At 40.6% G+C, this 23,589-nt stretch overlaps 1 protein-coding gene across 1 annotated transcript; it reads left to right on the forward strand.

Annotated features, from left to right (window-relative positions):
* The first annotated feature begins 437 nt into the window (after positions 1-437).
* On the forward strand, positions 438-21,599 carry slc6a2 (solute carrier family 6 member 2). The gene is made up of 14 exons (XM_027031287.2): positions 438-757; positions 1,729-1,860; positions 2,105-2,342; positions 12,080-12,218; positions 12,448-12,582; positions 12,766-12,869; positions 14,863-14,987; positions 15,598-15,710; positions 16,333-16,461; positions 16,908-17,007; positions 18,126-18,226; positions 20,197-20,364; positions 20,647-20,718; positions 21,528-21,599. The coding sequence occupies exons 1-14, from the start codon at positions 454-456 to the stop codon at positions 21,549-21,551; spliced, it is 1,884 nt and encodes a 627-aa protein (XP_026887088.1). The 5' UTR covers positions 438-453; the 3' UTR covers positions 21,552-21,599.
* Positions 21,600-23,589: the final 1,990 nt, after the last annotated feature.

The raw sequence follows: 23,589 nt of genomic DNA on the forward strand, positions 1-23,589 counted from the left end.
CACGAGATTAACAGACATTAATAGTGCAATATCCCCTCACAACCTTAAAAATACTTAAATCTCTTTCACTGGAAGTTACGCATAGACTATATATGCTGTCTGATTTAAAAATGCTGAAACTGCATCCTACAGTGTCACTTTCTCCTGCGTCCCGCACAGTTTATAAGTTAGTTGCTAAACTTTTATTTTGTTTTATCTTGTGTATGCTTGTTCCACAGCTGATGAAACGGAGTGGATATCTCCAACTTTTCAAGACAAAGAACTGTCCTAGCGGAGGCATTCTCCTCTTCATCATCATCATCATCATCACCATCACCATCATCGCCATCATCATCATCATCATCACCATCATCATCGTCGTCAGCGCGACTAGCAGCGGCGTCCGTCTCAACCTCGCCACATCCTCGGGGCCGTGAGAGCACGAGGGTGCGCGAGCATCGAAGTGCCGCGAAGATGAATATCCAGGTGATGCCGGAACATAAACTATCGTCAGTGGCGCCGCTCAAGATGTACAACGTGGAGAAGAAGGACGTGGAGCTGATTCTGGTGAAGGACCAGAACGGGGTCCAGTACACCAGTTCGTCCATCCTCGCCACCCCTGCATCCTGCACCCGCATCCGCACTTCTGGCTCCGCGGAACAAGACGACAGAGAGACTTGGGGCAAGAAACTCGACTTTCTGCTGTCGGTCATCGGCTTTGCTGTGGACCTGGCCAATGTCTGGAGGTTCCCGTATTTGTGCTATAAGAACGGGGGAGGTGAGTAGCCCGAGCGCCTCTTTAACTCGTCATAAACGTGCATCACTCTTCCTAACTTGCTGTTACACGGTTATATTATTGCACATCAAAACATTTATAATGTTTGCATAACCCGAAAGAAAACAGAATTAAGCCCCAGTGCTGGGATGACTTGTTACTATTTTGCGAGGGAAGGAAAAATTCCTAAAGTTTAGTTTAGTTAGTGTCCATAACAGTATCAGAAAACTTAAATCAAATCAACCAGATCCATTTACACTGTTGAACCACTGTCCAGTGCTGTCGCTGTTTCGCGTGAAAGCGCCTTTCAGAAATTATTCAGGAATCGATAGAATAGTTCAGACTTTCCGCAAAATATTAATGGGTTTGTGTAAATAACCCGCCAGCAGCTAACTGCCACTACTGTAGCGTGCGTTCTTTGCTTTGTATAATGTATCCTGCAATAGCAGCATAAACAATGCAGTCGTCTGTTCTCCCAGTGTTTATTTGAGTTTCTGTACAACCCACCCACAGTTCTAAATGAACAATTCTGAAATAACAACTTTTCAAAATTTGTAGGATTTCAGGGGGGAAAAAAAAGTTTAACAAGAAAACGTTACTACTAACTTCTTAGACAAAAGCTGCTTCTGAAAGAGACGTTTAATTGACACATATCTGATGTTTTAAACATGAGCAAACCTGAAGAGTCTCCTCTGACTGTAATGGCCAGCATTACGCAGTAGGACAGAAAGTTGGCTTACATGTGACTGCTCAAAAAAAGCACCCCGAAGCCTCAGCACTGTGCAACCATCAATCACTCCTTAAATATTATAAATGTGTGTCTTATAAAAATATTAGAGAATTGCAGCTGTTCACAGAATTCACTTTTTCACTGCAGAAGCTGCAAAATTCAGTGTAGTAGACAGTTCTTGCTCTCTCTCTCACTTTTATTTCTGTCTCCACAATAATAAAGCCCATACACTTTGTTCCTCCAGGGGCATTTCTGATCCCATACCTCCTGTTCCTCTTCATTGCGGGCATGCCTCTCTTCTACATGGAGCTGGCCTTGGGCCAGTATAACCGAGAAGGGGCAGCCACCGTGTGGAAGATCTGCCCTGTGTTCAAAGGTGTGTTTTTAAAAACCTGTCTCTCACTTCCTCTCTCTCCCTCTCTCTCTCTTCTGACTCCCATCTGCCGAAAATGAGCCGTGGTGTCAAATAGCCAGTAGACTGCCTTTTTGAAATGAAACACGTCTTTCTGTGCTTACTGTGCCCACATGTGCCTCATTTGAAAACAGAGATACATTCCACAGTTTAAGGTGACCGCAAGTCTTTATGAGCCTTTACCAGAACATTCTTTTTCCATTCACAGGTGTGGGCTACACCGTGATAATCATCGCTTTGTATGTGGGCTTCTACTACAACGTCATTATAGCCTGGTCCATCTACTACCTGTTTTCCTCATTCACAAGCGAGTTGCCTTGGCAACACTGTAACAACACGTGGAACAGTCCCTTGTGCAAAGACCCCAAGCACTTCAATAGCTCCACCTCATTGGGCAACACCCCCTATGCCAAGTACAAGAGGACACCTGCTGCTGAGTTCTACACGTAAGTCCTCCAATTCCCAGTGTCTAATCTCCTGGTCCCACTGCGATTTTGCAGTGTTCATGACCAGCAACAGTTCTGGGGGACAGTGCTTTGAATTTACCTGACTCGTGATACGCCAGGCACCGCCAAGCACTGGTCATGCTGGTGTGATGCGTGCCAAAGTGAGGTGTTTCTCTGGGGCTGTTCTGAAAACCTCTAATGAGAAGCACTGCAAAGACTCGACGTTAGTCAGCATCTGTGCCTTCTAGCCCAGTGTGGGAAGTACGTGGCAATGAGATGCTGTGCAGTGGGGATTGCAGGTAATTGTTTGTCCAGGTCTCCAGGTTTCCTAGAAAGTGCCGCTCAAATAAAAAAGTGCTTTCCATGCTTTCGAATGATTGCCATATTCATTAAAATGACAACATGGAGTATTTGTTTTCATATCTAGTTTTTTGACATTGTCATGTTGCCTAATTCATCGACAGAATCCCATTACAGCTGACTGACAGAGCCCCTTATGTAGAACCCACCACAATGCTTTTCAAATTCAGCATTTCTTCTCATCTTTTATCTCTGCAGGCCCATTGTGCTTAGTACTGGTTTTTCTGTGCTAGTGGGGACCCTGTAAAGCATTTGCACAATGTCAGCAACTTCCTGCCAAAATGTGTGTGAGGAATTTTTTTTTAAAAAGATAAAAATCTGTAAGATGGCTGTGTTACTTTGGATTCTGTAGAAACAGATGAACAGTATGTTTAAATCGGCTGTAACGTGACATGGTGACCATCTAGGACGGCGCAGGGTGTCGTAACGGAGAGGAGTGAGCCAAGCGCAGTGGTCGTGCGAGCGTCAGATTGCGAGGTGGATGCAGAGCGTGTAGGTTTACGTTCTCTTTATTGTAGGTGCAGGAAAAGTCATAACGCAAAAAAGTTCCCTCCATATGAGGAAACATCCAGAAAAATGACTTTTACGAAGTGGGCCATTCAGAATGTCTCCCGGCTTTAAGATAGACCATCTGGTTTTACATCCAGTAGTCAATCACTGCAAGATTTGAGTGGTTTGTTCCTGAATTACTGATACGAAATCAAGAAGCACAGAGGGTAGTTTTAGGCATTGGACTGAAAGGTTTTTGAAGCATGATATTGTGACCTCTCTCATTTGTCTGACAATATGATTTGACAGTTAAATGTTTTGCATAGACTTTATCATTCCGAAACTTAGTATGATGAGGAATTATTTAGTGGTAATAATTCAAGTGACATTTGGTGTGGTGGCAACACAATGTGGTGTTCCTGAATTCTCACCTAAAGTTCTGAACCACATTTCTGATGCATAGGTCAGTACATTTTACCAGACTGGATTCGACATGTGTGTTGTGTATAATAATACTTTTTAAATTAATTTACAAAAAAAAAATCTATAGATCTGTTTTAAATGTTTCTGTTCTTGAGGTTGCAGCATTAGTGTTCTGCTTTATTTGGCTTCAGCAGTTGTGGTTAAAGTGTAGACTTAAAGAAAGGAGCATTTTTGTGCCACTCTGTCTAACCTATATTTCCCCATATATCAGCAGCATTCAGGTGACGCTGAAAAGGCCTCCCTCAGGTACTCTGTTTAGTTTTAAGCAGACACTTGAGGATGGGGAAATTCCAGATATTTTGGGGAAATCTTCAGATTTTAGAAGATCAGAAACAGATAGACAGGATGGTTTACTTCATGTAGCACAGAGTTACGCAGAAACACTGATTAGAAGCTTTGTGATCTGTCATTTCTTTTGAAGCTTGCCTGCTACCAGCACAGTTGTCTCGTGCTTTTGAACAGTAAAAGTGGGTCACTACCACGAGCATCAATGAAACTTTTCAGTTTGCTGCCAAACCCCTGAAATCTGCTGCCTCCATTCTAATGCTGCATGCTGGGACATTTGAAGTAGACGAGAAGAAAGGCATTTGGTTTGCACTTCAAAGAAAGCCATCTCCACTTGACCATGGAGGTAGGGTTCTAAAGTCCAGAGGAACCCAGAGCAACCAGTGGGATTATACAGAGTGCTCATCTCTGAGCTGCATGACCGTGCATGACTGTGTCATAGCAAACAGTTATCAGCCCGAATGCCCCTAGCTCTCTGCCCCTTAGAATGTTTGTGCTAAACAAGTGTGGTCATTTATTCTGATGTTTTTGTAAGCTTTCTCCGTATCCTTTGTGATATGAAAAAGCTTAATAATATCTCCCTAACATGCATTCCTCTGTTTTAAAATAACAAGCAAAACATTTTAATTTCTACCACGTCAAAGATAAACAAGCTTCAACCATCAACACTGTATTTAGCTCGTTTTAGCTGTTGTCTATCATTACAAAATTCATGTACATCCCTCTGACTAAACACAGTCTTAGACTCAATTACATTTTTCAGTGGAGAATGACAAATCAGTACAGTCTTTATTTGAAAAAGCAAACATGAATGTAAGAATTGTAAGGAAAAACACTTTGGACAAAAAAGTTTCCCAGAGAAGTACAGTTTAACTCCTAACACTGTACATCAAGCTCTGTGCATGGGAAGGTGTTGTTTGATACCTTTGTTAAACTCAGCTCAGAAGACGTCATAGTTAAGCTGTTTGACGTGTGAATGGCAGTGTAAATCACAAAGATAAACTTTAGTCTTTTAAACAGAAAGCCTGAGGCATCACTACCCCAGCACGCAAAGACAATAAAACACACATCCCCTTTAGAGCAGATGTGCCAAACTGCCTGCTGCTTTGCACAGACGCTCAGCCCCCCCAACCTGCCTCGTCTTCTGCTCTGTCTCTCTTTTCTAGCTTCATGCATTTTCACTCCACATGCCCTCAGTGTACTACTTTAACCCTTTCCCTGCCTCTTTGCATTGCACATGTCTGCGTGCTCTCTTTGGGTCGTGGTTTCCTCGACTCGCCGGTCCGCCCGGAGGGATCCGGAGGGCAGTCTTTCCCTCCTTCTGCCTTCCTTCTACCTCTCTCTTACCACAGCCATGATCCATCTGAGCCCCAGGTAGCCTAATCTCTCCAGTGTAGCGTTACACACAGCTGTCCTATGCAATGAGCCTCAGATGGATTAAGGCACCTCGCTTATCCAAATGGCCAACCATGGTACCAGCTGTCCACTGAAGAACCAACCGCTGCTGTGTCACAAACACCTTGAAGTCTGTTCCTTGACTCCACAGTTGGAGCATGCTTAGAAAATGCTAACTAACCGCATCAGTTTTAGGTGTCATTTTCTGTAACAAAGCATGAATAAATAGAATGATCGGCATAGTGGTCAGTACCGTATAGTAAAGAAACAGGAAACAGCACGCACACTAGGCAATCAGAAAACGAAGGAATATGTTCACTGTTTCCACATGAGTATTCATGTCACCACCATTTCCACTGCAGTAGGTAATCAATTATGGCAGCGAGACAAAGGAAAGTGTGATGTTATATGACATCCTCAACAAAAGAAAGTTTCACCAACTAGCTAACCACCCACGTGTCTTTTCAGAGCATTGTTTTGCTAGTCAATCTCTCTCCTTGGTGAGCAGATAGCAACAGCAGTTGTCAAGAAAAAACCCTCAATGGGGGAGCTTCCCGGAGACAAACTTCGTCGTCATCTAAATTACATTACATTCTCCTTTTGAGCATCTTTTTTAGCACAACGAGAAAAGATATCTTCTGATTTTAGAACGGAAGTTCAGTGCAGGTTAAATACTGCCCAGAAATAAACTGATAATAGACACTGAAAAGCTTGATAGAAAAAGAAGTGAAACATATCTTGCTATTGAATTAATTGGTGTGGCACGTCTTGACTCAACAAATGTTTGTTTGTTTGTTTATTTTCGGAAACAACAACCAAAGTGTACAACATCATTAAGCGCTAAATGAGTGCTTTGTTTTCATTTTGACAGAGCATATGGTGAAGTCAGAATTTGCATTATGAAAATTGGACAGGAGCATAAGGCATCAACAAAACGACATAGAAGCAAGGCAGGGGTTTTAAATCAACCCTCTCGGGCCCTTCTGAGTAGTCCACGGGTGCTTTTTTTTAATGTCATCATAAAGACTTGCACACACATTCCTGAACTTCTCTCCTGGTGGAAATCTTTTTACATTATAATGGTAAGCTCTTCTGGTTCACTGAAACTCAGAAGGGATCTGAAAGCTGTTGTGTGTGATCATATGAATTATTCCACTGTCCAGTCCCCTGGCCCGTGAGTGGGGGGCGGGGCAGGGGGGTCAAAGTACCAATTAGCTTTGACCAGAGTGTGGAGAATATTTACTGCCTGGCACGAATTTGACTCCCTTGCATGCAGACAGGTCACACGGCAATGTCAACACCACACAATTCCACTCTCGATCTCATCTCTTTATCTCCAAAACCAGAACAACATCAAGAGTGCAATATAGTAGACTACAGACAAGTAATGCTCATGAAGTGAAGAAGCTGTAATTAGATCATCGGAGTGACATTTTAGTACTGATGATGTAGACTTATCATTGTATCATTATTCATTCATTTACTTTCAGCTAGGAAAAGAGGGAATGTATTATTTAGGCAACTTTAAAGGGCTCATATCCTACATTTTCGTTTTATTTTATATTTTTTCCTTGATGTCCACTTACAACATTTGTGTGGCTCTATATTACAAAAGCAATCATAATTCATTTTTACACAAGCATTTTCCAGCCTCTCTTCATACTTTAGAATTAAACATGCTGTTTTTATTACTGCGGCTTTATGACGGAGGCAAGATAAATGAGGTCTGTTCTGATTGGGAGTCCTGTGTTGTGCCTCATTCAAGAAAGCACTCAGAGCTAGTAGGCAGGGAAAAGGGAAATTCAGTTTTCCACAGTAGGGGACTCCTCAACTCTCAACAGAGATGCTGCAGTGTGGCATACTATGAATTTTAACAGTAACCCGAAAAGATATTCATTGTGATTCCTGGACTTTAATGAAGCGCTCAAGCCATGTCCATTTGGGTAGGATTAAACACATGCGTGGGAAATGGCCAATGAGAGTTCAAGTTGTGGTGTCAATAAGCAGGAGGTGAGTCAAGGTTAGGTTTCGGGACCTTAACTGGTTCCTGGCAGGTACTAATAGTTGTGGCAAGCCAGGGATTTGTTCTGTTTGTTCTGTTCACTTTGAGCCTAGAGTCTATAAGATTTGTGTAACGACTGCCCGAGTGCCTCAGGGTACGGAACAGGACGCACAGACCTCTTTGACGTTTAGAGACATTTCATAACATAGAACATACAAGAAAACGTTGGAACTCACACAAAACACAAACGGTGAACATTCTTACATTTACAACATGAACATTAATAACACTGTCAAAGACTAAGAAACATTAACATTGAGGCTACAAAACATTATCTACATCTACAATGACATCGACAATGACCCACATGGAGGTGCATACCAATTGGGGTTTAAATAGACAGACATGTTACGATTAACCCCATGCAGGTGTGTGTCCTTATGGAGAGCATAGCTACAAACAGACGTGGTTCCCCCTGTATGTAGCGGGCCATATCACGTGACCCGCGGGGGGGGAGCATTCCGTGACAATTTGTTAGCTTGTGTACACTCCCTCACTCACTACCAGACAAGGTTAAGGAGCTCATGAATTATATAAGTCAATCAACTGCAGTGCAACAGTTGCTTTCTAATTGCAATACTTATTAATTCAGAGTATATAATGCTGAAAATAGCTAATATGTTTTAGATTGTGTAAACAAAATCTGCAGGCAATGGATATGAAGATTAAGTTTAAACCTTGTAATCCGACTTCTCCAGTTACGACATCACTAACACAGTTATGTAATTAGCAAGTGCACTCTGTTCTGTATGGGCTCTTTAAGAACAAAATATACAGTGTCTACTGTTTTAATAATATCACAAGTGATGTACATGTTGAAACAGCTGTGTTCGATTTAATGCCCAGCCATGATGGATCGGTTCCATCAACATGATTTACTTGGAATCAACTTGATAATTAGCCAGTGTCATGTCTACCAAATCAAATAATCAGTAGTATTAGTGAATGCATCCACAGCAAAGTGTTTATACAAGAAATTCTTCAAAGTAACATTCCTTTAGTTCTAATCACAACCATTCACAATAAAATCTGTGTTCTCTTTAGAGGCTTGGGGGGAGGCACTAGAAAAAGACTTTTATAGAAGTGTAGCTATACTGAGAAAGCAGACCAGTGTGCAAACCGTAAGAATAACTGCTGTTAGGACAGTCTTGATGGACGATTAGGACCACCACGCTTACAGTAACACGAGACACTACCAAGTGCGTCACTAAGAATGTTGGACCCACCGAAGATAGGAGGATGCATCAAGTGGTGCCGGTCCAGGCAGAGACAGAAAGCAGGAAAAGGCATGAAAAGAGGATAAGATGAAATGTACACACTCTTGACAACTGTGGGCAGAATAATGTGATGGATTCCGAACCCCCCAGCTGCTGAACATTTAGCTGAGACCGATGAAGTCTGTTTCAGATTATGAAGAAAAGACCCGTCCATATTTCTCAGAGAAGCCAAATTAACCATTGTTTACACAGCAGAACGCATACACCAGGATGTTCAGATGAGTGTCTGTGACCAGGGAAATGAACTCTCAGGGCACTGAGTCCTGAAACCTGCAGGTATGACAGGTTGCAGTGATAAGTGCATCATGAACACTTGAGATTAAATTTCCCATTCCTTTCAGTGTACAAAGTTATAGTCTTCTCTAAGATATCCTGTTATATAGTTAAAGCCTTCTCTAAGATATCTTGTTATATGGTTGTTGTCTTCTCTAAGATATCCTGTTATAAAGTTAAAGTCTTCTTTAAGCTATTTTGTTAGAAAGTTATAGTGTTCTTTAAGATGTCCTGGTAGAAAGTTATAGTCTTCTCTAAGATGTCCTGTTATAAAGAAAATTTTCTTTAAGATGTCCTGTATCATTTCATACATTGCAACCCATAAACAGTAAAGTACAAAGAAAAGAATAACCCATGTTCCTGCACACGATTTTTATTTTGGAAGGAAATGCAGAAAACCGTATATTCCTATAGTGGTTTGTTTATTATTTAAAATCGAAGGCTTTACCTTCTTTTCCCTTTAAAGTTCAGAGAATTACTGAATTACTGGCAACCAGAAACAACCATTCTCAACAGTCCTTTCTCAGAAAGCGTGGGGTCAATATTTTTCTCGGACACATGCAGCAACACTATTATTTATCACTGTAAAATCAAGGCCCCATAGATCTCTCTTGTGTTTTTCATTCTTTTCTATTTATGCAACCATAAAACATCTTTGAAATCCCTTCCACCTAAAACAGGGGGGAAAAGGAAGAAGAGAAAGTAATCCCAGAGGGCTTTAATGGTAATCCACAATCTGCCAGATCACTTGAAGAGGCTGACGAAAGGCCTTGTGTGTATGTTTATAGTGACAACCTAAGAATTGAAGTCGTAAAATACAGATTCAATTTCTCCTGAGCATACATGCCCTTACGAATAAAAGGATCAGTTTCATAAAGAGGCTACCAGCATTTTCATATTCTTCTGATAATCTGTAGATAATCTTAACATTTAAAATAATACTAGTAATGTAGTTTCCTTTAGAATTACAGGCACACTTGGTAAAGATGAGCAAAAAGGCTCTGAAATATGTCAAAAATGAGAGCTATATGAACATTCAGGTAGGTTATATATATTTAGTATGCTGTCTGAGGTGGCACCCAGAGGTGGCTCACTTTTTAGCTCGCTTCTCCTCTTCAGCTCAACCCAGACATTCAGTGGGATTTAGGTCAGGGACTAGGAAAGCTACAGAAGAAGCTTCATTCTGTGGTCCAGGAGCTATTTTTGTGGTCCATGAACCACAGATTTACAGTTATGTTTTGAATGCGTTGGTTCATTGGCTACTGGGAGATCCTGCCTAGGCCTGGCCTCCTGGTTCTTGAGTCCACGATGCCGTGTTCTTGACCATGATTTCCAAGACATCTGAAGAAAATCTACCCCCAGCATTACAGTTCCCCTGGCAAGCCTTTCTGCCTTATTTCCTGTGTTACCTTGTGACACCTCTGATGCATGTTGCTGGGAAGCTCTATTCTTATCCCCTCAGACAAAACAGAACCCTGCTGCAAAGTTCCAGTGAGCTGCAAGCTTTCCACACTATAATCTTTGGAGGCAGGTTTGACTCTCGAACCATCATTCTTTCTGTGCATGGGGCAAAATACACACAAGTTCTCCTGTTGTTTGAAACTTCTTATTTATTGCCCTAATAAATGATGTATTCTGTAATCTCCCTCATGATGATGGATGACATAAGGAGTGGAGTCTGCGTGTAACCTCATATTTATAGCCCAGTGAAACAGGAAGTCGTGGATGATTTTTCATTGTAAAATCAAGCTAATAAGCCAGAAAACAAACATTTTCTATGGCCTCTTCTCATATTTCCCAGTGATGCCAATACTTCTGTACCACTTGCAAACAACATGGAAAGAAGCTGAGATGTCTTCTCAAAAATAATCTACTATTAATCTGTCTCTGCACAAAGCATGTGAAATAAATCATTGCTGTCCCATGATCATGTATGATAAAATACACCACCTGTTTTTTGTATAACTTCAGGAATCCATGAATATCTGAAATACTACTTTTCATATTTTACTCTTGTGCTGTTACTGTGATTTTAACAGTATTTGACACTCTTTTAGTAGCAGTAGTAGTAGTAATATTATTATTATTATTATTATTATTATTATTAATAACAACAACAACAATAATAATAATAATAATTGTTGTTATTATTATTATTATTATTATTATTATTCCCAGATTGCTGTATTTATAACTTTAACCAGCTCACTCCTAAGTGCTACATAGGGCTACATAGGGCTACATAGGGCTACATAGTGCTAAGTGCTTTATTTCTAAATAACTTAAGATTTTAAAAGGGCTGTGACTGAGATTCCAATGACAATTTTATTGCCTGTTACTGTCGACATTTAACTTAATAATGGGTCTTGCTGTCATTTACTACTACTGTTCTGGATTACAGATGTGCTATCCAGAGTAAGCATTAGAAAATTGAAGTCAAAGTATGACTTAAAATCATGGCACTTTTTGTGTTCAGACCCCTACAACCTACCATTTCATCTGAGCTAATTAAAGTAACTAATAGCTCAGTATTTGGTTAAATAGTACTTGCACACAACAACTGTTCCAGGCCTGTACAGCTAGCTGACATGACAAACCTTTTTTTGTTGTTGTTGTTGTTTTTGAGATGCACACTTTGCCATCTAGAATAGGTCTGGTTTTGAAGGGTTCCTGAAGGTCCCCCTTGTTGGTAAATGAAAGGCATGGATGATTGGATTTATATTGGTTTTAAACTAGCCAGTACAGAACTTTCCCCTTTAATCCAATGGAAACCTTTGCTCTGGTGGTGAATGGTGAAGTCAGTGTTGTTTACATCATTGTCTTGCCTCAGAGTGAAGCAACATCACTGAGTAAATTTGGTTTGTTTGTTTAATGATTTGCAATCCCTAATTTCAAGTAGTAGTACAGTAGCAGTGAAAAGTAATAATTTACACTGTATGGTGCTTAGACTACTCATGTGACAGGGACATTCTAATCTGCAGTCTTTTGTTTTGAAATAAAATCTGCATTGTAAGATAAACCACTCTGTAGTCTATAATTAGAGCAGCATAGAATCAACATTTTAACACATATACTGAGAATCTAATAGAATTTTGATTTGGCCTTTTGTCTAGACGTGAGGTCTTGCGCCTCCATGAAAGCCACGGCATCCATGACCTGAAGGAGCCCCGCTGGGAGCTGAGCCTCTGCCTGGGCTTGGTGGTCTTCATTCTCTACTTCAGTCTCTGGAAGGGCGTCAAGTCCTCGGGGAAGGTACTATGATTCTCGAGTGTATCCTTCGCTGAAAAACTGGCAGCAGATTGGGATATTACACATCTCGGGGGGGGCGATTAAATCATCTATTTTGCACAGTTACACTTTTTTGAGAAAAGTATGAATGTCTATTTGAATCAGGTTTTTAATAACTTCGTATAACTTTGAATAATGGTGGGTGTTTAAGACAGGCACGTGCCTCATAAGGTGTCGATGTGCATGTGTGCAGGTGGTGTACATCACGGCCACGATGCCCTACGTTGTACTGCTGGTGCTTCTGGTAAGAGGGGTCACCCTCCCTGGCGCTATGAACGGAATCCGTGCATACCTCCACATTGACCTCAATAAGCTCAACGATCCTCAAGTGAGTCTCTGGCTGCTTGAACTTTACCTTACAACGACCTGGAAGTGACTCATTTAACTTACCAGCACTGCTACAATATTTAACACTGTCTATCCCTTTTAATATAGATTGTTTACTTCCTTGTACATGCTGGAGGGTTCCCTGTCACTCTCTGCAGTGTAGGTTGTGCTTTTATGGTTGCAGGTCTGGATTGAAGCAGCCACTCAGATTTTCTACTCTCTTGGGGCAGGTTTCGGAGTCCTTATCGCCTTTGCCAGCTACAATAAATTCAACAATAACTGTTACAGGTAAGACTTGTCTCTGTTGCAAGGTGGTGGGTTCAGATATCACAGCCTCCCATCACCAGCCCTGTAGTATAAAGGGCAGATGCATCAGTCTTGCGCCCACCTCTCACTTTCATTACGTGGATGGCAGTCCATGTAAATGACGCCGATCTCCAGGTTTTCCCTTCGAGCTGTTGCTTAATTGAATTCAGCGCTGTAGCTCCTGGTGAACTTCTGCTCAGGTCAAGCCAGTGTCTCTGGTTTGTGTCCCTCTCTAAAGAGCATGTCAGACAGTCTCTTCTCCCACCTGCTGATAAGGGCATTTGTGCTGCTGTGAGGTGCACAAGTCTTAATAAATCCAGGTTTATGTGAGAAATATTATAAAAGGGTTTATGAGCCTGGTTCTTTGTTAGAAATATAAAGGGTTACAAACTTTTACGTTAGAAATTGTATGAAATCGAGTTATATAATAAAAATCCACTGATGACCAATGTTTAACCCTCTGAAATGTCAGGGCATTTTCTGGATTTTTGCATATTTTCAAAAATTCAATTTAAAGGTATTTGCTTATAGCATGATACCCATATGTTTCAGATCAAAATGTTCAGAACAACCTCAGGTCAGCAATAATATGGCTCTAAATTTGAAAATATCAAGTCAGATTTTAGAATCGTATCATATCTCATGTGAAAATATACCTTTACTCATTTGAACCAACTGTTTTGGTGTTTGAAATAAGTTTACCAGTGTTTGGCTCACACAACTAGTGAAATACATGAATAACGTAGTATAGAAATGTGGAATAAATGTCTAAAACTTTTATTTAGTAAAGTGTGGTCTGTCACACTATTTCACCAAATCTCAGGAGGGACTGAGAGAATGGCACTGAACAATGGCTTTATATTAGTTGTCAAGCCTCACAGAATATCAAAATATTAAGCTTGTAGGAAATGAGCTGCTCAGCACAGTATTCCGTATTCATGTACTAGCTTAATTTGAAACAAAAACCTTTAACTAAGTATAAAATTTACTAATGGACAGTCAATTTTTCATGAATCTCGCACAGAAGCGTGACAGAAGGGCAAAATGAATACCCCTGTAACAATCTATGAAAGAGCAAGTAGATTCCCTCAAGGACTTGCTTCTGAAAAACTCCAAACGTAACGAAGATGCCTGTTGATTCCTCAAACTGTTTTTAAACTATTCAAGAAATACCTGGAAAGCTACTTACTCAGTCATGTACAAAACTTCATATAACAAAATTCCCTTGAGCTGGTATACATGCAACAAGTACAAATAGGAGCACAGACCCCAAAGCTGTATACGTGTACCCAAAGGACTGTCACATTTCCAAAGAAAAAACTCTATATTCTGGTTGTGCATCTTCCCAAACCAGTGATGGCTCAATGGTTTCCATAAGCATGAGATCTCATGGTGTGGGAAAAAGCAGCTCCTCCTTTTGAAAAACCGCAACCTGTAGCCTATGCTAGTAGGGAAGCCTGTCACTGTTCAAATAAATTACTGTTCAAATAAAAATGACTCTGAAGACTCTGAAGTCCCATTTTGGTGATGTTAGTGAGTGCATGAAATGGTCCATAAACAAAAGTCTCAAACTGAACATGGTACATGTTACATTTTGTTGAACAACCATTGCATAATGACTTGTAGGAAGAAATTACAGATGGTCAGGTTGTGTCCCTGGATTACAGTATCTCCTACAGTTTTTTCACATCGCTTATGCACATAGTTTCGTACTATGGTCTCTGAAAGATGGTTTATAGTAGCTTGTAGAATACAGTATTAGTGAGTTTGTTACGATGGCATTCATGTTTCCATCAAATTTGACTTTTAACAAACCTATACCACAATAGGAGCACAGACCTAACATCAGCAGTCTGATCATTGTAGGTCTTTGTCACTGAGAGGTAAATGCCAACACTGGTTTGAAATCAGCAGGGTTCTTGTAGACTCTGGACGATGCCCTGAGGCATGCTGTTGCTTCCTGTTCTTTGTGCAGGGATGCCATCCTAACCAGCACCATCAACTGCATCACCAGTTTCTTCTCAGGGTTTGCCATCTTCTCCGTGCTGGGCTACATGGCCCACGAGCATGGTGTCAGCATCAAGGAGGTGGCCACTGAAGGTATCGACCACACACCAGTCTCCCTTCCACCCCTGGTTCTTTCTAGGTGCCTTTTTTTGAATTGGCTTTTGCTTGTGGCATTGGTTAACAATAATAGCTCATTAATATCAACATTAATAAACCATACATAATGTGAACAAAGCAGCCACCATTGTTGTGGCATTGTGGAACATATAATTGACCATGATGTCATGGAGCTGCAGTACGGTGATGAAGTAATGATGTTAATTAACTTGTCAACATTGCTTATGAATTATTAATACTGAGGTTCTGTTAAAATACTGTAGTAAATAAGGTTAATTACGTGAATCCTAATGCAAACTGTAAAGCTGCATCTACTTTTTTTACTGTTGTACTTGGTAATGATTTGGTTTGGGGTTTGTTTGTTTTTTTGACTGTACTACTCATGCCTCTGGTTTTGTCAATCGATCAATCAAAATTTATTTATATAACACTTTTTAAAACAGATGTCACAAAGCAGCTTTACAAATGTTCAAGTCCAAGCCCCCAGTGAGCGAGCCAAGGGCAACAGTGGCAAGGAAAAACTCCCTAGAACACGATGAAGAAACCTTGAGAGGAACCAAGACAACCTGTTTTGTCTGTGTTTCAGGGGCTGGTCTAGTGTTCATTATCTACCCAGAGGCCATCTCCACACTTCCTGGCTCAACTTTCTTCGCCATATTCTTCTTCATCATGCTCCTCACCCTCGGCATAGACAGTTCAGTGAGTGTCGTACTGGATGGAATAACGTTCCATGATTCCTAACCATACCTTGTGGTTTGAAAGCAAGTGCGACCCAGCTGGGCAAAGCATCTGGAACTCATGCAGGCCCCCATTGTTAGAGTATGGCCTCATTATTCTTTCTATGTTACTGTTTCCGCTTTGTCCTTTCATCATGCGTATTACAAACAGCTGAGGCGATCTATTCTGTTAGGTTGCATTCCATCAGTAATATTCTTTATCAGTACGTAAAAAATACAAGAGATGGAGAACGTGAACTCAGGCACTGACATATCAAAACCTGACGCACTAATATAATTAGGTACGGATGGCAAGGATTTGAATCATATAACAAGAAAAAAATATATTGAAAAGATTTCTTTCCCCAAGTTGTTATTGTTAATACTACAGGATTTTGTACTTCAGAAGTTTGTGCCAGTTGCTAAAAATAAAAAATCCCACAAACGTAACTAATAAGAAAAACTTGAGACATGGCAAAAAAGTTGTTAACAGAAATGGCAGATAACCTAGTCACTACTGTACATATACGTAGACACTACTGTGCACAAACCTAGTCACTACTGCGCACATACATGCTCTCATCCTGGTATCATGTTTCGTATAGATGGGCGGTATGGAAGCAGTCATTACTGGACTCACAGATGACTTCAAAATCCTGCGGAGGAACAGGAAACTGTTCACATTCGTCACTGCCTTTGGGACATTCCTGGTTGCCTTACTCTGCATTACTAAAGTACGTTTTACCCCACGTGATAACACACCCCTCAAGGCATGGATCCGAACCTCTGTTGGCAGTGTTAATGCGTGCATGCCAGATGCACAGTCGAGTTACAACAAAACAACATTGCCAAAATTTGCCGATGTATACCTGTAATTGTTTTTGTACATTTATATTATTTTATCGTTCTGTTTTATACTTATATGTACTTTACAGTGATCAATACAATCTGGCCTTCAAATATAAATCCTTACTTAGCAGTTAAACAGAGGATGGAATTAGTATACGACCACCAAAATAGAGATAAATCTGTAAAGAGGGCAAATGATCTGTACCATTGGTCTGTACCACTGGTGCATCACAGATACCGTTCAGCCTTTCAGAAAGCATCTGCGTTTATTCTGTGTCTCAGCATTTCACCTGTTGGTTTTCTGCCTTTGCTTAAATCATTTTGTCCCCAGGGAGGAATCTATATCTTTACCCTGCTGGACACCTATGCGGCGGGGACTTCTATTCTGTTTGGGGTTCTTGTGGAGGCCATAGGGGTGTCCTGGTTTTATGGTGGGTGACTTCACAGTAGTCCCAGCCTCTTTAGACTCTCCTCGCTACTGCTGGCTTGTTTGTTTGTATGTTTGTTTGTTTTCAACTGCTATAAGCCCACCTTGGGAAAAACACAGAGGAGCATGCTTACACTGAGAGAAGGGCACTCACTCTGAGAGAAGAGTGCTCACACTGTGAAGGGTGCTCATACTGAGAGAAGACTGCGCCACTTTTAAGTCACGCCAAAATCAGCATTCATCAAACCACATTTACATAAGCAAGTTTATATCCACAAAACAGCCAAACCACGGGAAATTATACAGCATTTGTACAGTCCCAAGCCTTTATGTTTGAAACAGCTGTGGTTCTTTACCTGTCTTTCCCAATCACAAGAGCATCTGTGGGTTATAATTACATTGTTTATGTTTTCATATACTTTCAGTCATAGAAGAAACTGCCTAACCTTAAAAGGAATAGTTATGCTAGTTAAAAGCTAGTTATGTCACCCTAGCCAGGCTGAGACTGCTGTGTCTACTTTTGTTTTTGCCAATGATTATGTAAAGAAAAGGCTTTTCTAAGTAGGAAAATCATAAAAATCCTTCATGGAGACAGTGTGCTAGCAGAGATCATCAGAGAATATGAGAATATCATATTGTGTTTTGAGTGAGAAAGCAATGTGACCACAGTGAACACTGGAAAATGACTCGAAACATCACATAAAGTTTCCTCCCGTAGACAGTTCACGACATATATCTCAGCAGGAAGCAGGATTCATTTAAGACAGGTTTGGTTTGTGACAGCTTTTAATCAGAGGGTTTCAGGAACAGCTTCAGGGTGTTGTGAGAGTCTGAAGTTTGACTAAAATCACGCATCGCTGAGATGTCTTAGCATCTTTGTTTACTTTCTCAGTGTTGCTGTAACCCTCTCTCATCCCATAATTTATAAACACCAACTTCAGGTCAAACTGAGACGAGAGATATCAGTGTATTTTTCTACTGGGAATGATGCCTGGATGACCCTCTGCGTGCGTGCGTGTGTGTGTGTGTGAGAGAGAGTTTGTGTGTGTATGAGTGTGTGTGTGTGTGTGTGTCTGTGTGTGTGTACACGTGCATGTCTCTGTCCCTGTTCGTCCATCTCAGGTGTGGACAGATTCAGCGAGGACATTGAACGGATGATGGGTTTCAAGCCAGGACTCTATTGGAGGCTGTGTTGGAAGTTCGTCAGCCCTGTTTTTCTGCTGGTGAGCGTCAATAGCCAGGGAAGCAAAGCTGTGGCATCAGGCCCAAATGTGCTGTGTAACTGAGAGCAAGAAGGATCCAGATTCATCTCCACCTACCTCAGGATTCTCAGTCCGCTAAACAGCCACCGGTCAGTTCCTATTTGTGCAGACCTAAACCAAGAGCGCTGAACACCTGGCATAGTTACACCTGGCATGGTTACACCTGGCACGGGTATACTGAGTGCTAGATCAGAGCCGATACATGAACATCCTGATAGAACCTGATGACTGGATGGAGAAACAGTGACTTGTCGTGTTTGACTACTCTGACTAAGAGCACATGAACAGGACGTTGATCAACACTGGCTCAAAGCACAGAGAGCTGCATGTCCCTCTTAGCATGATGCTTCGGACTGGAAACCCAAATCAGTGCAGTATTTTTGCCCAAAGATCTCAAACAGGTTCTCCAAATCAGCATCAAATGTTTAAATATCACTCTATTTAAATCCCTTTCTCTCCAGTTTTGCTGTTCTGATTTTGAAATAATAATCTAGTTATGACGTTAGCTTCCACTTGATGACAACTGCTGTTTATAAAGAAGAAATGATTGATTCATTAACAGGCACTTCGAGTAATTAAACGCAATGACTGCAGCCTTTGGAGATGACCTAACTGCAGATGACAAAAGAGTGAATTATGTATGATTAAACTGTGCAACCATGTCCCTTTACCCTAATGCACTAAAGAATTACTAAAATTCACAGTTTCTTAGTCTTAAACAAAACAATATTAAATTAATATCTGATAATGACCAGAGAGAAGGATGCTCTCATTTTCTAGTCTTTGTTTTTCCAAGATTTATTGCTCATTGTTCCGAGGAGGGTGGGTTTTTTTTTCCATTGCTCTGGCTTGCTCAATGCTGCCTGGGCCAAGAACTCAAAGTCACTCTGACCTGCTGTGAAGAAAAACTGAATCTAATTAGCTGATGCAGTTATCACTTTCCTGTCACACTAGCAAAAATAATTTTATCGCATTTAAATTGGCACAGCTACACTGATTAAACTGCACTGGACTTCCTGCTTCAATCATTTTAGGCACATCCAAGTGTAATGGAGGTAAAGAAAAGCAGTATCTTCAAAGGCAGTTTTCCCAACAGTTTTCATGTGTCTCTCTGTAGACGCAGACCGTTCCATGACAATGGAAGGCAGATGTTTCTGTCGGAAGGCTTCCACGAACAGGGTTAGGGGAACCATATGATCCTTTGAGGGTAAAACATTGTTCCACAAAGACCGGGACAAAGTTCAGATGTATGAATATTTCAGCTGTGCTTATTGCTAACAACCCTGTCGTGTTTATATGAAAAGGTCGCACAAAGTAAAAAGGAAAGGTGAAAGATAACAAAAGAAAGGACAAACTATCTGTAGCACACATTTAACAGCAAAATATATAAATAAATAAATGCATTTTCTCTCTGGAATTGGGGTTCTTGCAAACTGTGATGGAGGTTAGTATATAGCAAGCGTTTCACAGAAGACAGCCAAACCCATATCTGCAGATAAGGGGAAATCTCTGGAACCGATCCACTGTGGGCAGCTTTAGTAATGATGGCATTTATTTGGGACATGGTGTCACACGTTACCCTTTGATATTGATACAGCGGCATGAAGTATGCCATCTTGGCTTGCTTTTTAGAGGCAGGGGTCAGAATTGGCACAAATAACCCAAATATACCAGCAGAAACAGAAATATCACAGCAAAGGTTAGGCTCACGTATGCACCACAAGGTGATTTTGTGTATTCAGATTAAGCCCAAATCATAACACTGTTAAATGTTAGACATTGTTGGTGAATATTTTGAAGTGGAAATCTGTGTCTTGGTAAGTCACCAATCTGTCCAGCTTCCTCTTTTTCTTTTCCAAGGTGTGCATATTCAAATGATGTCTCTGAATGTCACTGCAGAACGACAGTTGACCATCTCCTCTCTTTTGCAGGTTGTGGTGTTAGCTAGCATAGTTACTACCAGTGAGCTTAAATATGAGGACTACGTCTTCCCCCGCTGGTCTGTCTGGATGGGATGGGGCATTGCCTTGTCTTCTATGTTATTTGTGCCCTTCTATGCCATCTACAAGTTCCTCAGTTTGCCAGGCACATTCAAGCAGGTCAGTATTTTATATAATATTCCTCACAAACATATTCAATAGCTCATTCTTGCACTCTAATACGTTGGGTGCACATTTTCCAAAAGTCTCTTTTTGCCTCATACATCACCTGACACTTAGAAATGGGTCAGAAATGACCATGCTGCATTAGACTGAAATGGCCATGCATTGCCAACTGTGGAAAAAGGATTTGAGCCTGTTTTTAGTCTGAATGATTAATAGCTTTGCTTTTTCAGGCTTTCTCGCCTGCTTTAGCTGTAATTCTTCTGCTCCCCGTTGCAGAGGATAGCATACTGCATCACCCCTGAGCATGAACATCACCTGGTAGAAGAGGGGAATGTCAGGCAGTTTAAGGTAAGACCTACTTTGTTGTGCCTCATCTGCAGACAAAACAATTAGAACTTTTCTTTTACACCAGTGGCTACAGGACTGCTTAAAACCATGCTATTGGCCATTTCATTTCATTATTTGATTTCAAAACCATATATAGGTTCAAAATGCATTTTTAAAAAAAGCTGTTGCAATGTTCATTATAAAACAGAACAATACAAATATTCTGAAAGAGTTAGCACAGAGATCAGAAGCAAATTGAGTTGTGTACTATGGACAGCATTTCCACACTGCATTATTCTGCATAGTTTGCATGCATGTCAACATGACTACACACGTTGCCGTATAGTTCTAGATTTTTATCAAAAATCAAAGAGCCATTTGTTTGGCACCATGACAATGGCAGAAGTTGGTGAAATACTTATTAGTAAAATTGTTCTTGTATGACAAACAACCTATAATAATCTTAATATATTCAAATAGTTTTAAACTGTCCCTATAAGTAATGGTATGACAAAATGTTGTAGTTGTAGGTCATGGCAAATAAAGACCAGTTTGTAAAAACAATATACAAGAAGTGGATATACTATTAGATGCAGTTGTAGGACAATTCCTCAAATAAAGCAGAGTCCCTGGTGGTGAAGCACTAGTCAGGCCTACCTGCTGGTGCCATCATGTTTCTGTTCTGCTCAGCACCGTCTGACTGCTATTCATATGCATTAATGCATGCAAGAATACTGGGTCCAGTTATTCTCCATACTGGTAAAGTCAATAACCTTGGTTCTGCTCAGTTTGCCTCAGTACTAAAGTATTTGCTACTGTACATTTTCCAGCTCAAGCACTGGCTGGCCATCTGATGTGGGCATTGGGGCTGAAGAACCTTGGAGGAGATGTGCTGTAGTGTGTGTGTGTGTGTGTGTGTGTGTGAGTGTATGTGAGTGCACGTGTGCGTGTGTGTATGTGTGTGTGTGTGTGTGTGTGTGTGTGTGTGTGTGTGTGTGTGTGAGTGTGTGTGTGTGTGTGTGTGTGAGTGCACGTGTGTGTGTATGTGTGTGTGTGTGTGTGTGTGTGTGTGTGTGTGTGTGTGTGTGTGTGTGTGAGTGCACGTGTGTGTGTGTGTGTGTGAGTGCACGTGTGCGTGTGTGTATGTGTGTGTGTGTGTGTGTGTGTGTGTGTGTGTGTGTGTGTGTGTGTGTGTGTGTGTGTGTGTGTGAGTGTATGTGAGTGCACCTTCAGCCAGATAGACAAAGCGAAGCGATGACGTCTATGTTTCAGAACCATGAGCCCTGCAGCCTGTGACTCTCTGCTTCTGTCCTGCAGCTGTTTTCATTACACCCGCTATGTATGTTATTCCTTTGCATTCCGTGAGGATTCTTTTATGTAGATATTAAACCTCTAAAACCTCAGTAAGCTCTCCAAAAGGGTGCCATTCCAGGACTTTCCAGGTATTTTCCAGTGTTGAGCATGTCATTCCAGGACATTCCAGGTATTTCCCAGTTTTGAGCATAATGTTGCCATATTTTACTATCCCTTACAACTTGTGGACCAGTCAGTGTTTGTAGAGATGAAAACTTACCAAAAAATGCTAAAAGTATGTGTGAAGTTGTGTATGTGTACCTGTGTATGTGTGTATGTGTGTGTCAGCAAGAATGACCAGTTAATGAACAGTTCATGTCTAGTTAACTTATACAGTTTCCTTTCTAAAGTAGGTGAAATGTGAGGTATTATTCACAGAGGAAAGGAAGCAGATTTCCTTTGTGCAGTGTTTGGGGGCCAGACTGGACAGACTGCCCAATAACTTTGTTTTAAGCAGTAAAAGTTGGCTTGCAGATATATTCTGACACTGTTTTCAAGACAAGCATCACTGCATTAGTGCCTTATCTGGAAACCTCCTAGAAACTTTATAAACCCCAAAAGGGTGTTCACTGTGACCACAGCATTAATTTACTGGAAACTTTGACATACACAATTACAAGGGAACATTGTAGTGTCATTTTCCAGAATTATCTGGATATTTTAGTTACCCTGATATACCTAAAAGAGATCAGACGTTTCCTAATTATTTGATAGACAAAATTAGAACAGTGCCACAGTCACACCATAATAACTCAAGTGATTGACTTTACACTCTGATGAGCACTGTTTTCTTTTCAGAGGAACCTTTGATCCTGAGTTCAATATTTAAAATCATCCAATTACATTAATAATACAAAATTATAACCACATTAGCCATTTCCCAAAAAGCATTTATTGAGAATGAATGAACTGGTGGCTTAGACAGAGCAAGAAATAGAAAAAAGTTTAGCAACTATATTAATAGTGATGTGATTTCATTAATTTATTATCTGGTCTACTTAAGACTATATATGACTTTATGCATTATTTTCTCATTGCATTTTTAAGCACAAGTAGACTATAATGCAACATAAATATGACTATTCATACTGGATGAAAAACATGTATATGTATTCAAAAGATACAATTTTACAAATTAAATGTGGTTTAGTTGTCACGTTTTAAAAAACAAACATATCCACATATTATCACTTAAATCACCATTTAAAGCATGTTTGATATACCAAGTAGAGCCCACATCATTAGTCATTTATGCCAATATTATGGGCATAGGTAATGCAAGGTCGATGAGTCATCAGTTATAAGAAGCAAATTAAGTAATTGAGATTGATGTAGGGACGAAAGGGCCCAGTGGGAAGTGCAGGAGCACACCTGCAGGTAAATGTGTGTTATTTGTGTCATTTTGGCTGGTCACTCTTACCTTGCAGAGGATTGTGGGATAGTGGCATTTAACAGTACAGTGTCTGAAATGTTTCCTCGCAAGTTATTTACTGCAAGGCTTAAAAAGATTATATAAAAATGTATTTTCTGCAACACCCC

Source organism: Electrophorus electricus, chromosome 21 (genome assembly GCF_013358815.1).
Source record: "Electrophorus electricus isolate fEleEle1 chromosome 21, fEleEle1.pri, whole genome shotgun sequence".
Taxonomy (NCBI): domain Eukaryota; kingdom Metazoa; phylum Chordata; class Actinopteri; order Gymnotiformes; family Gymnotidae; genus Electrophorus; species Electrophorus electricus.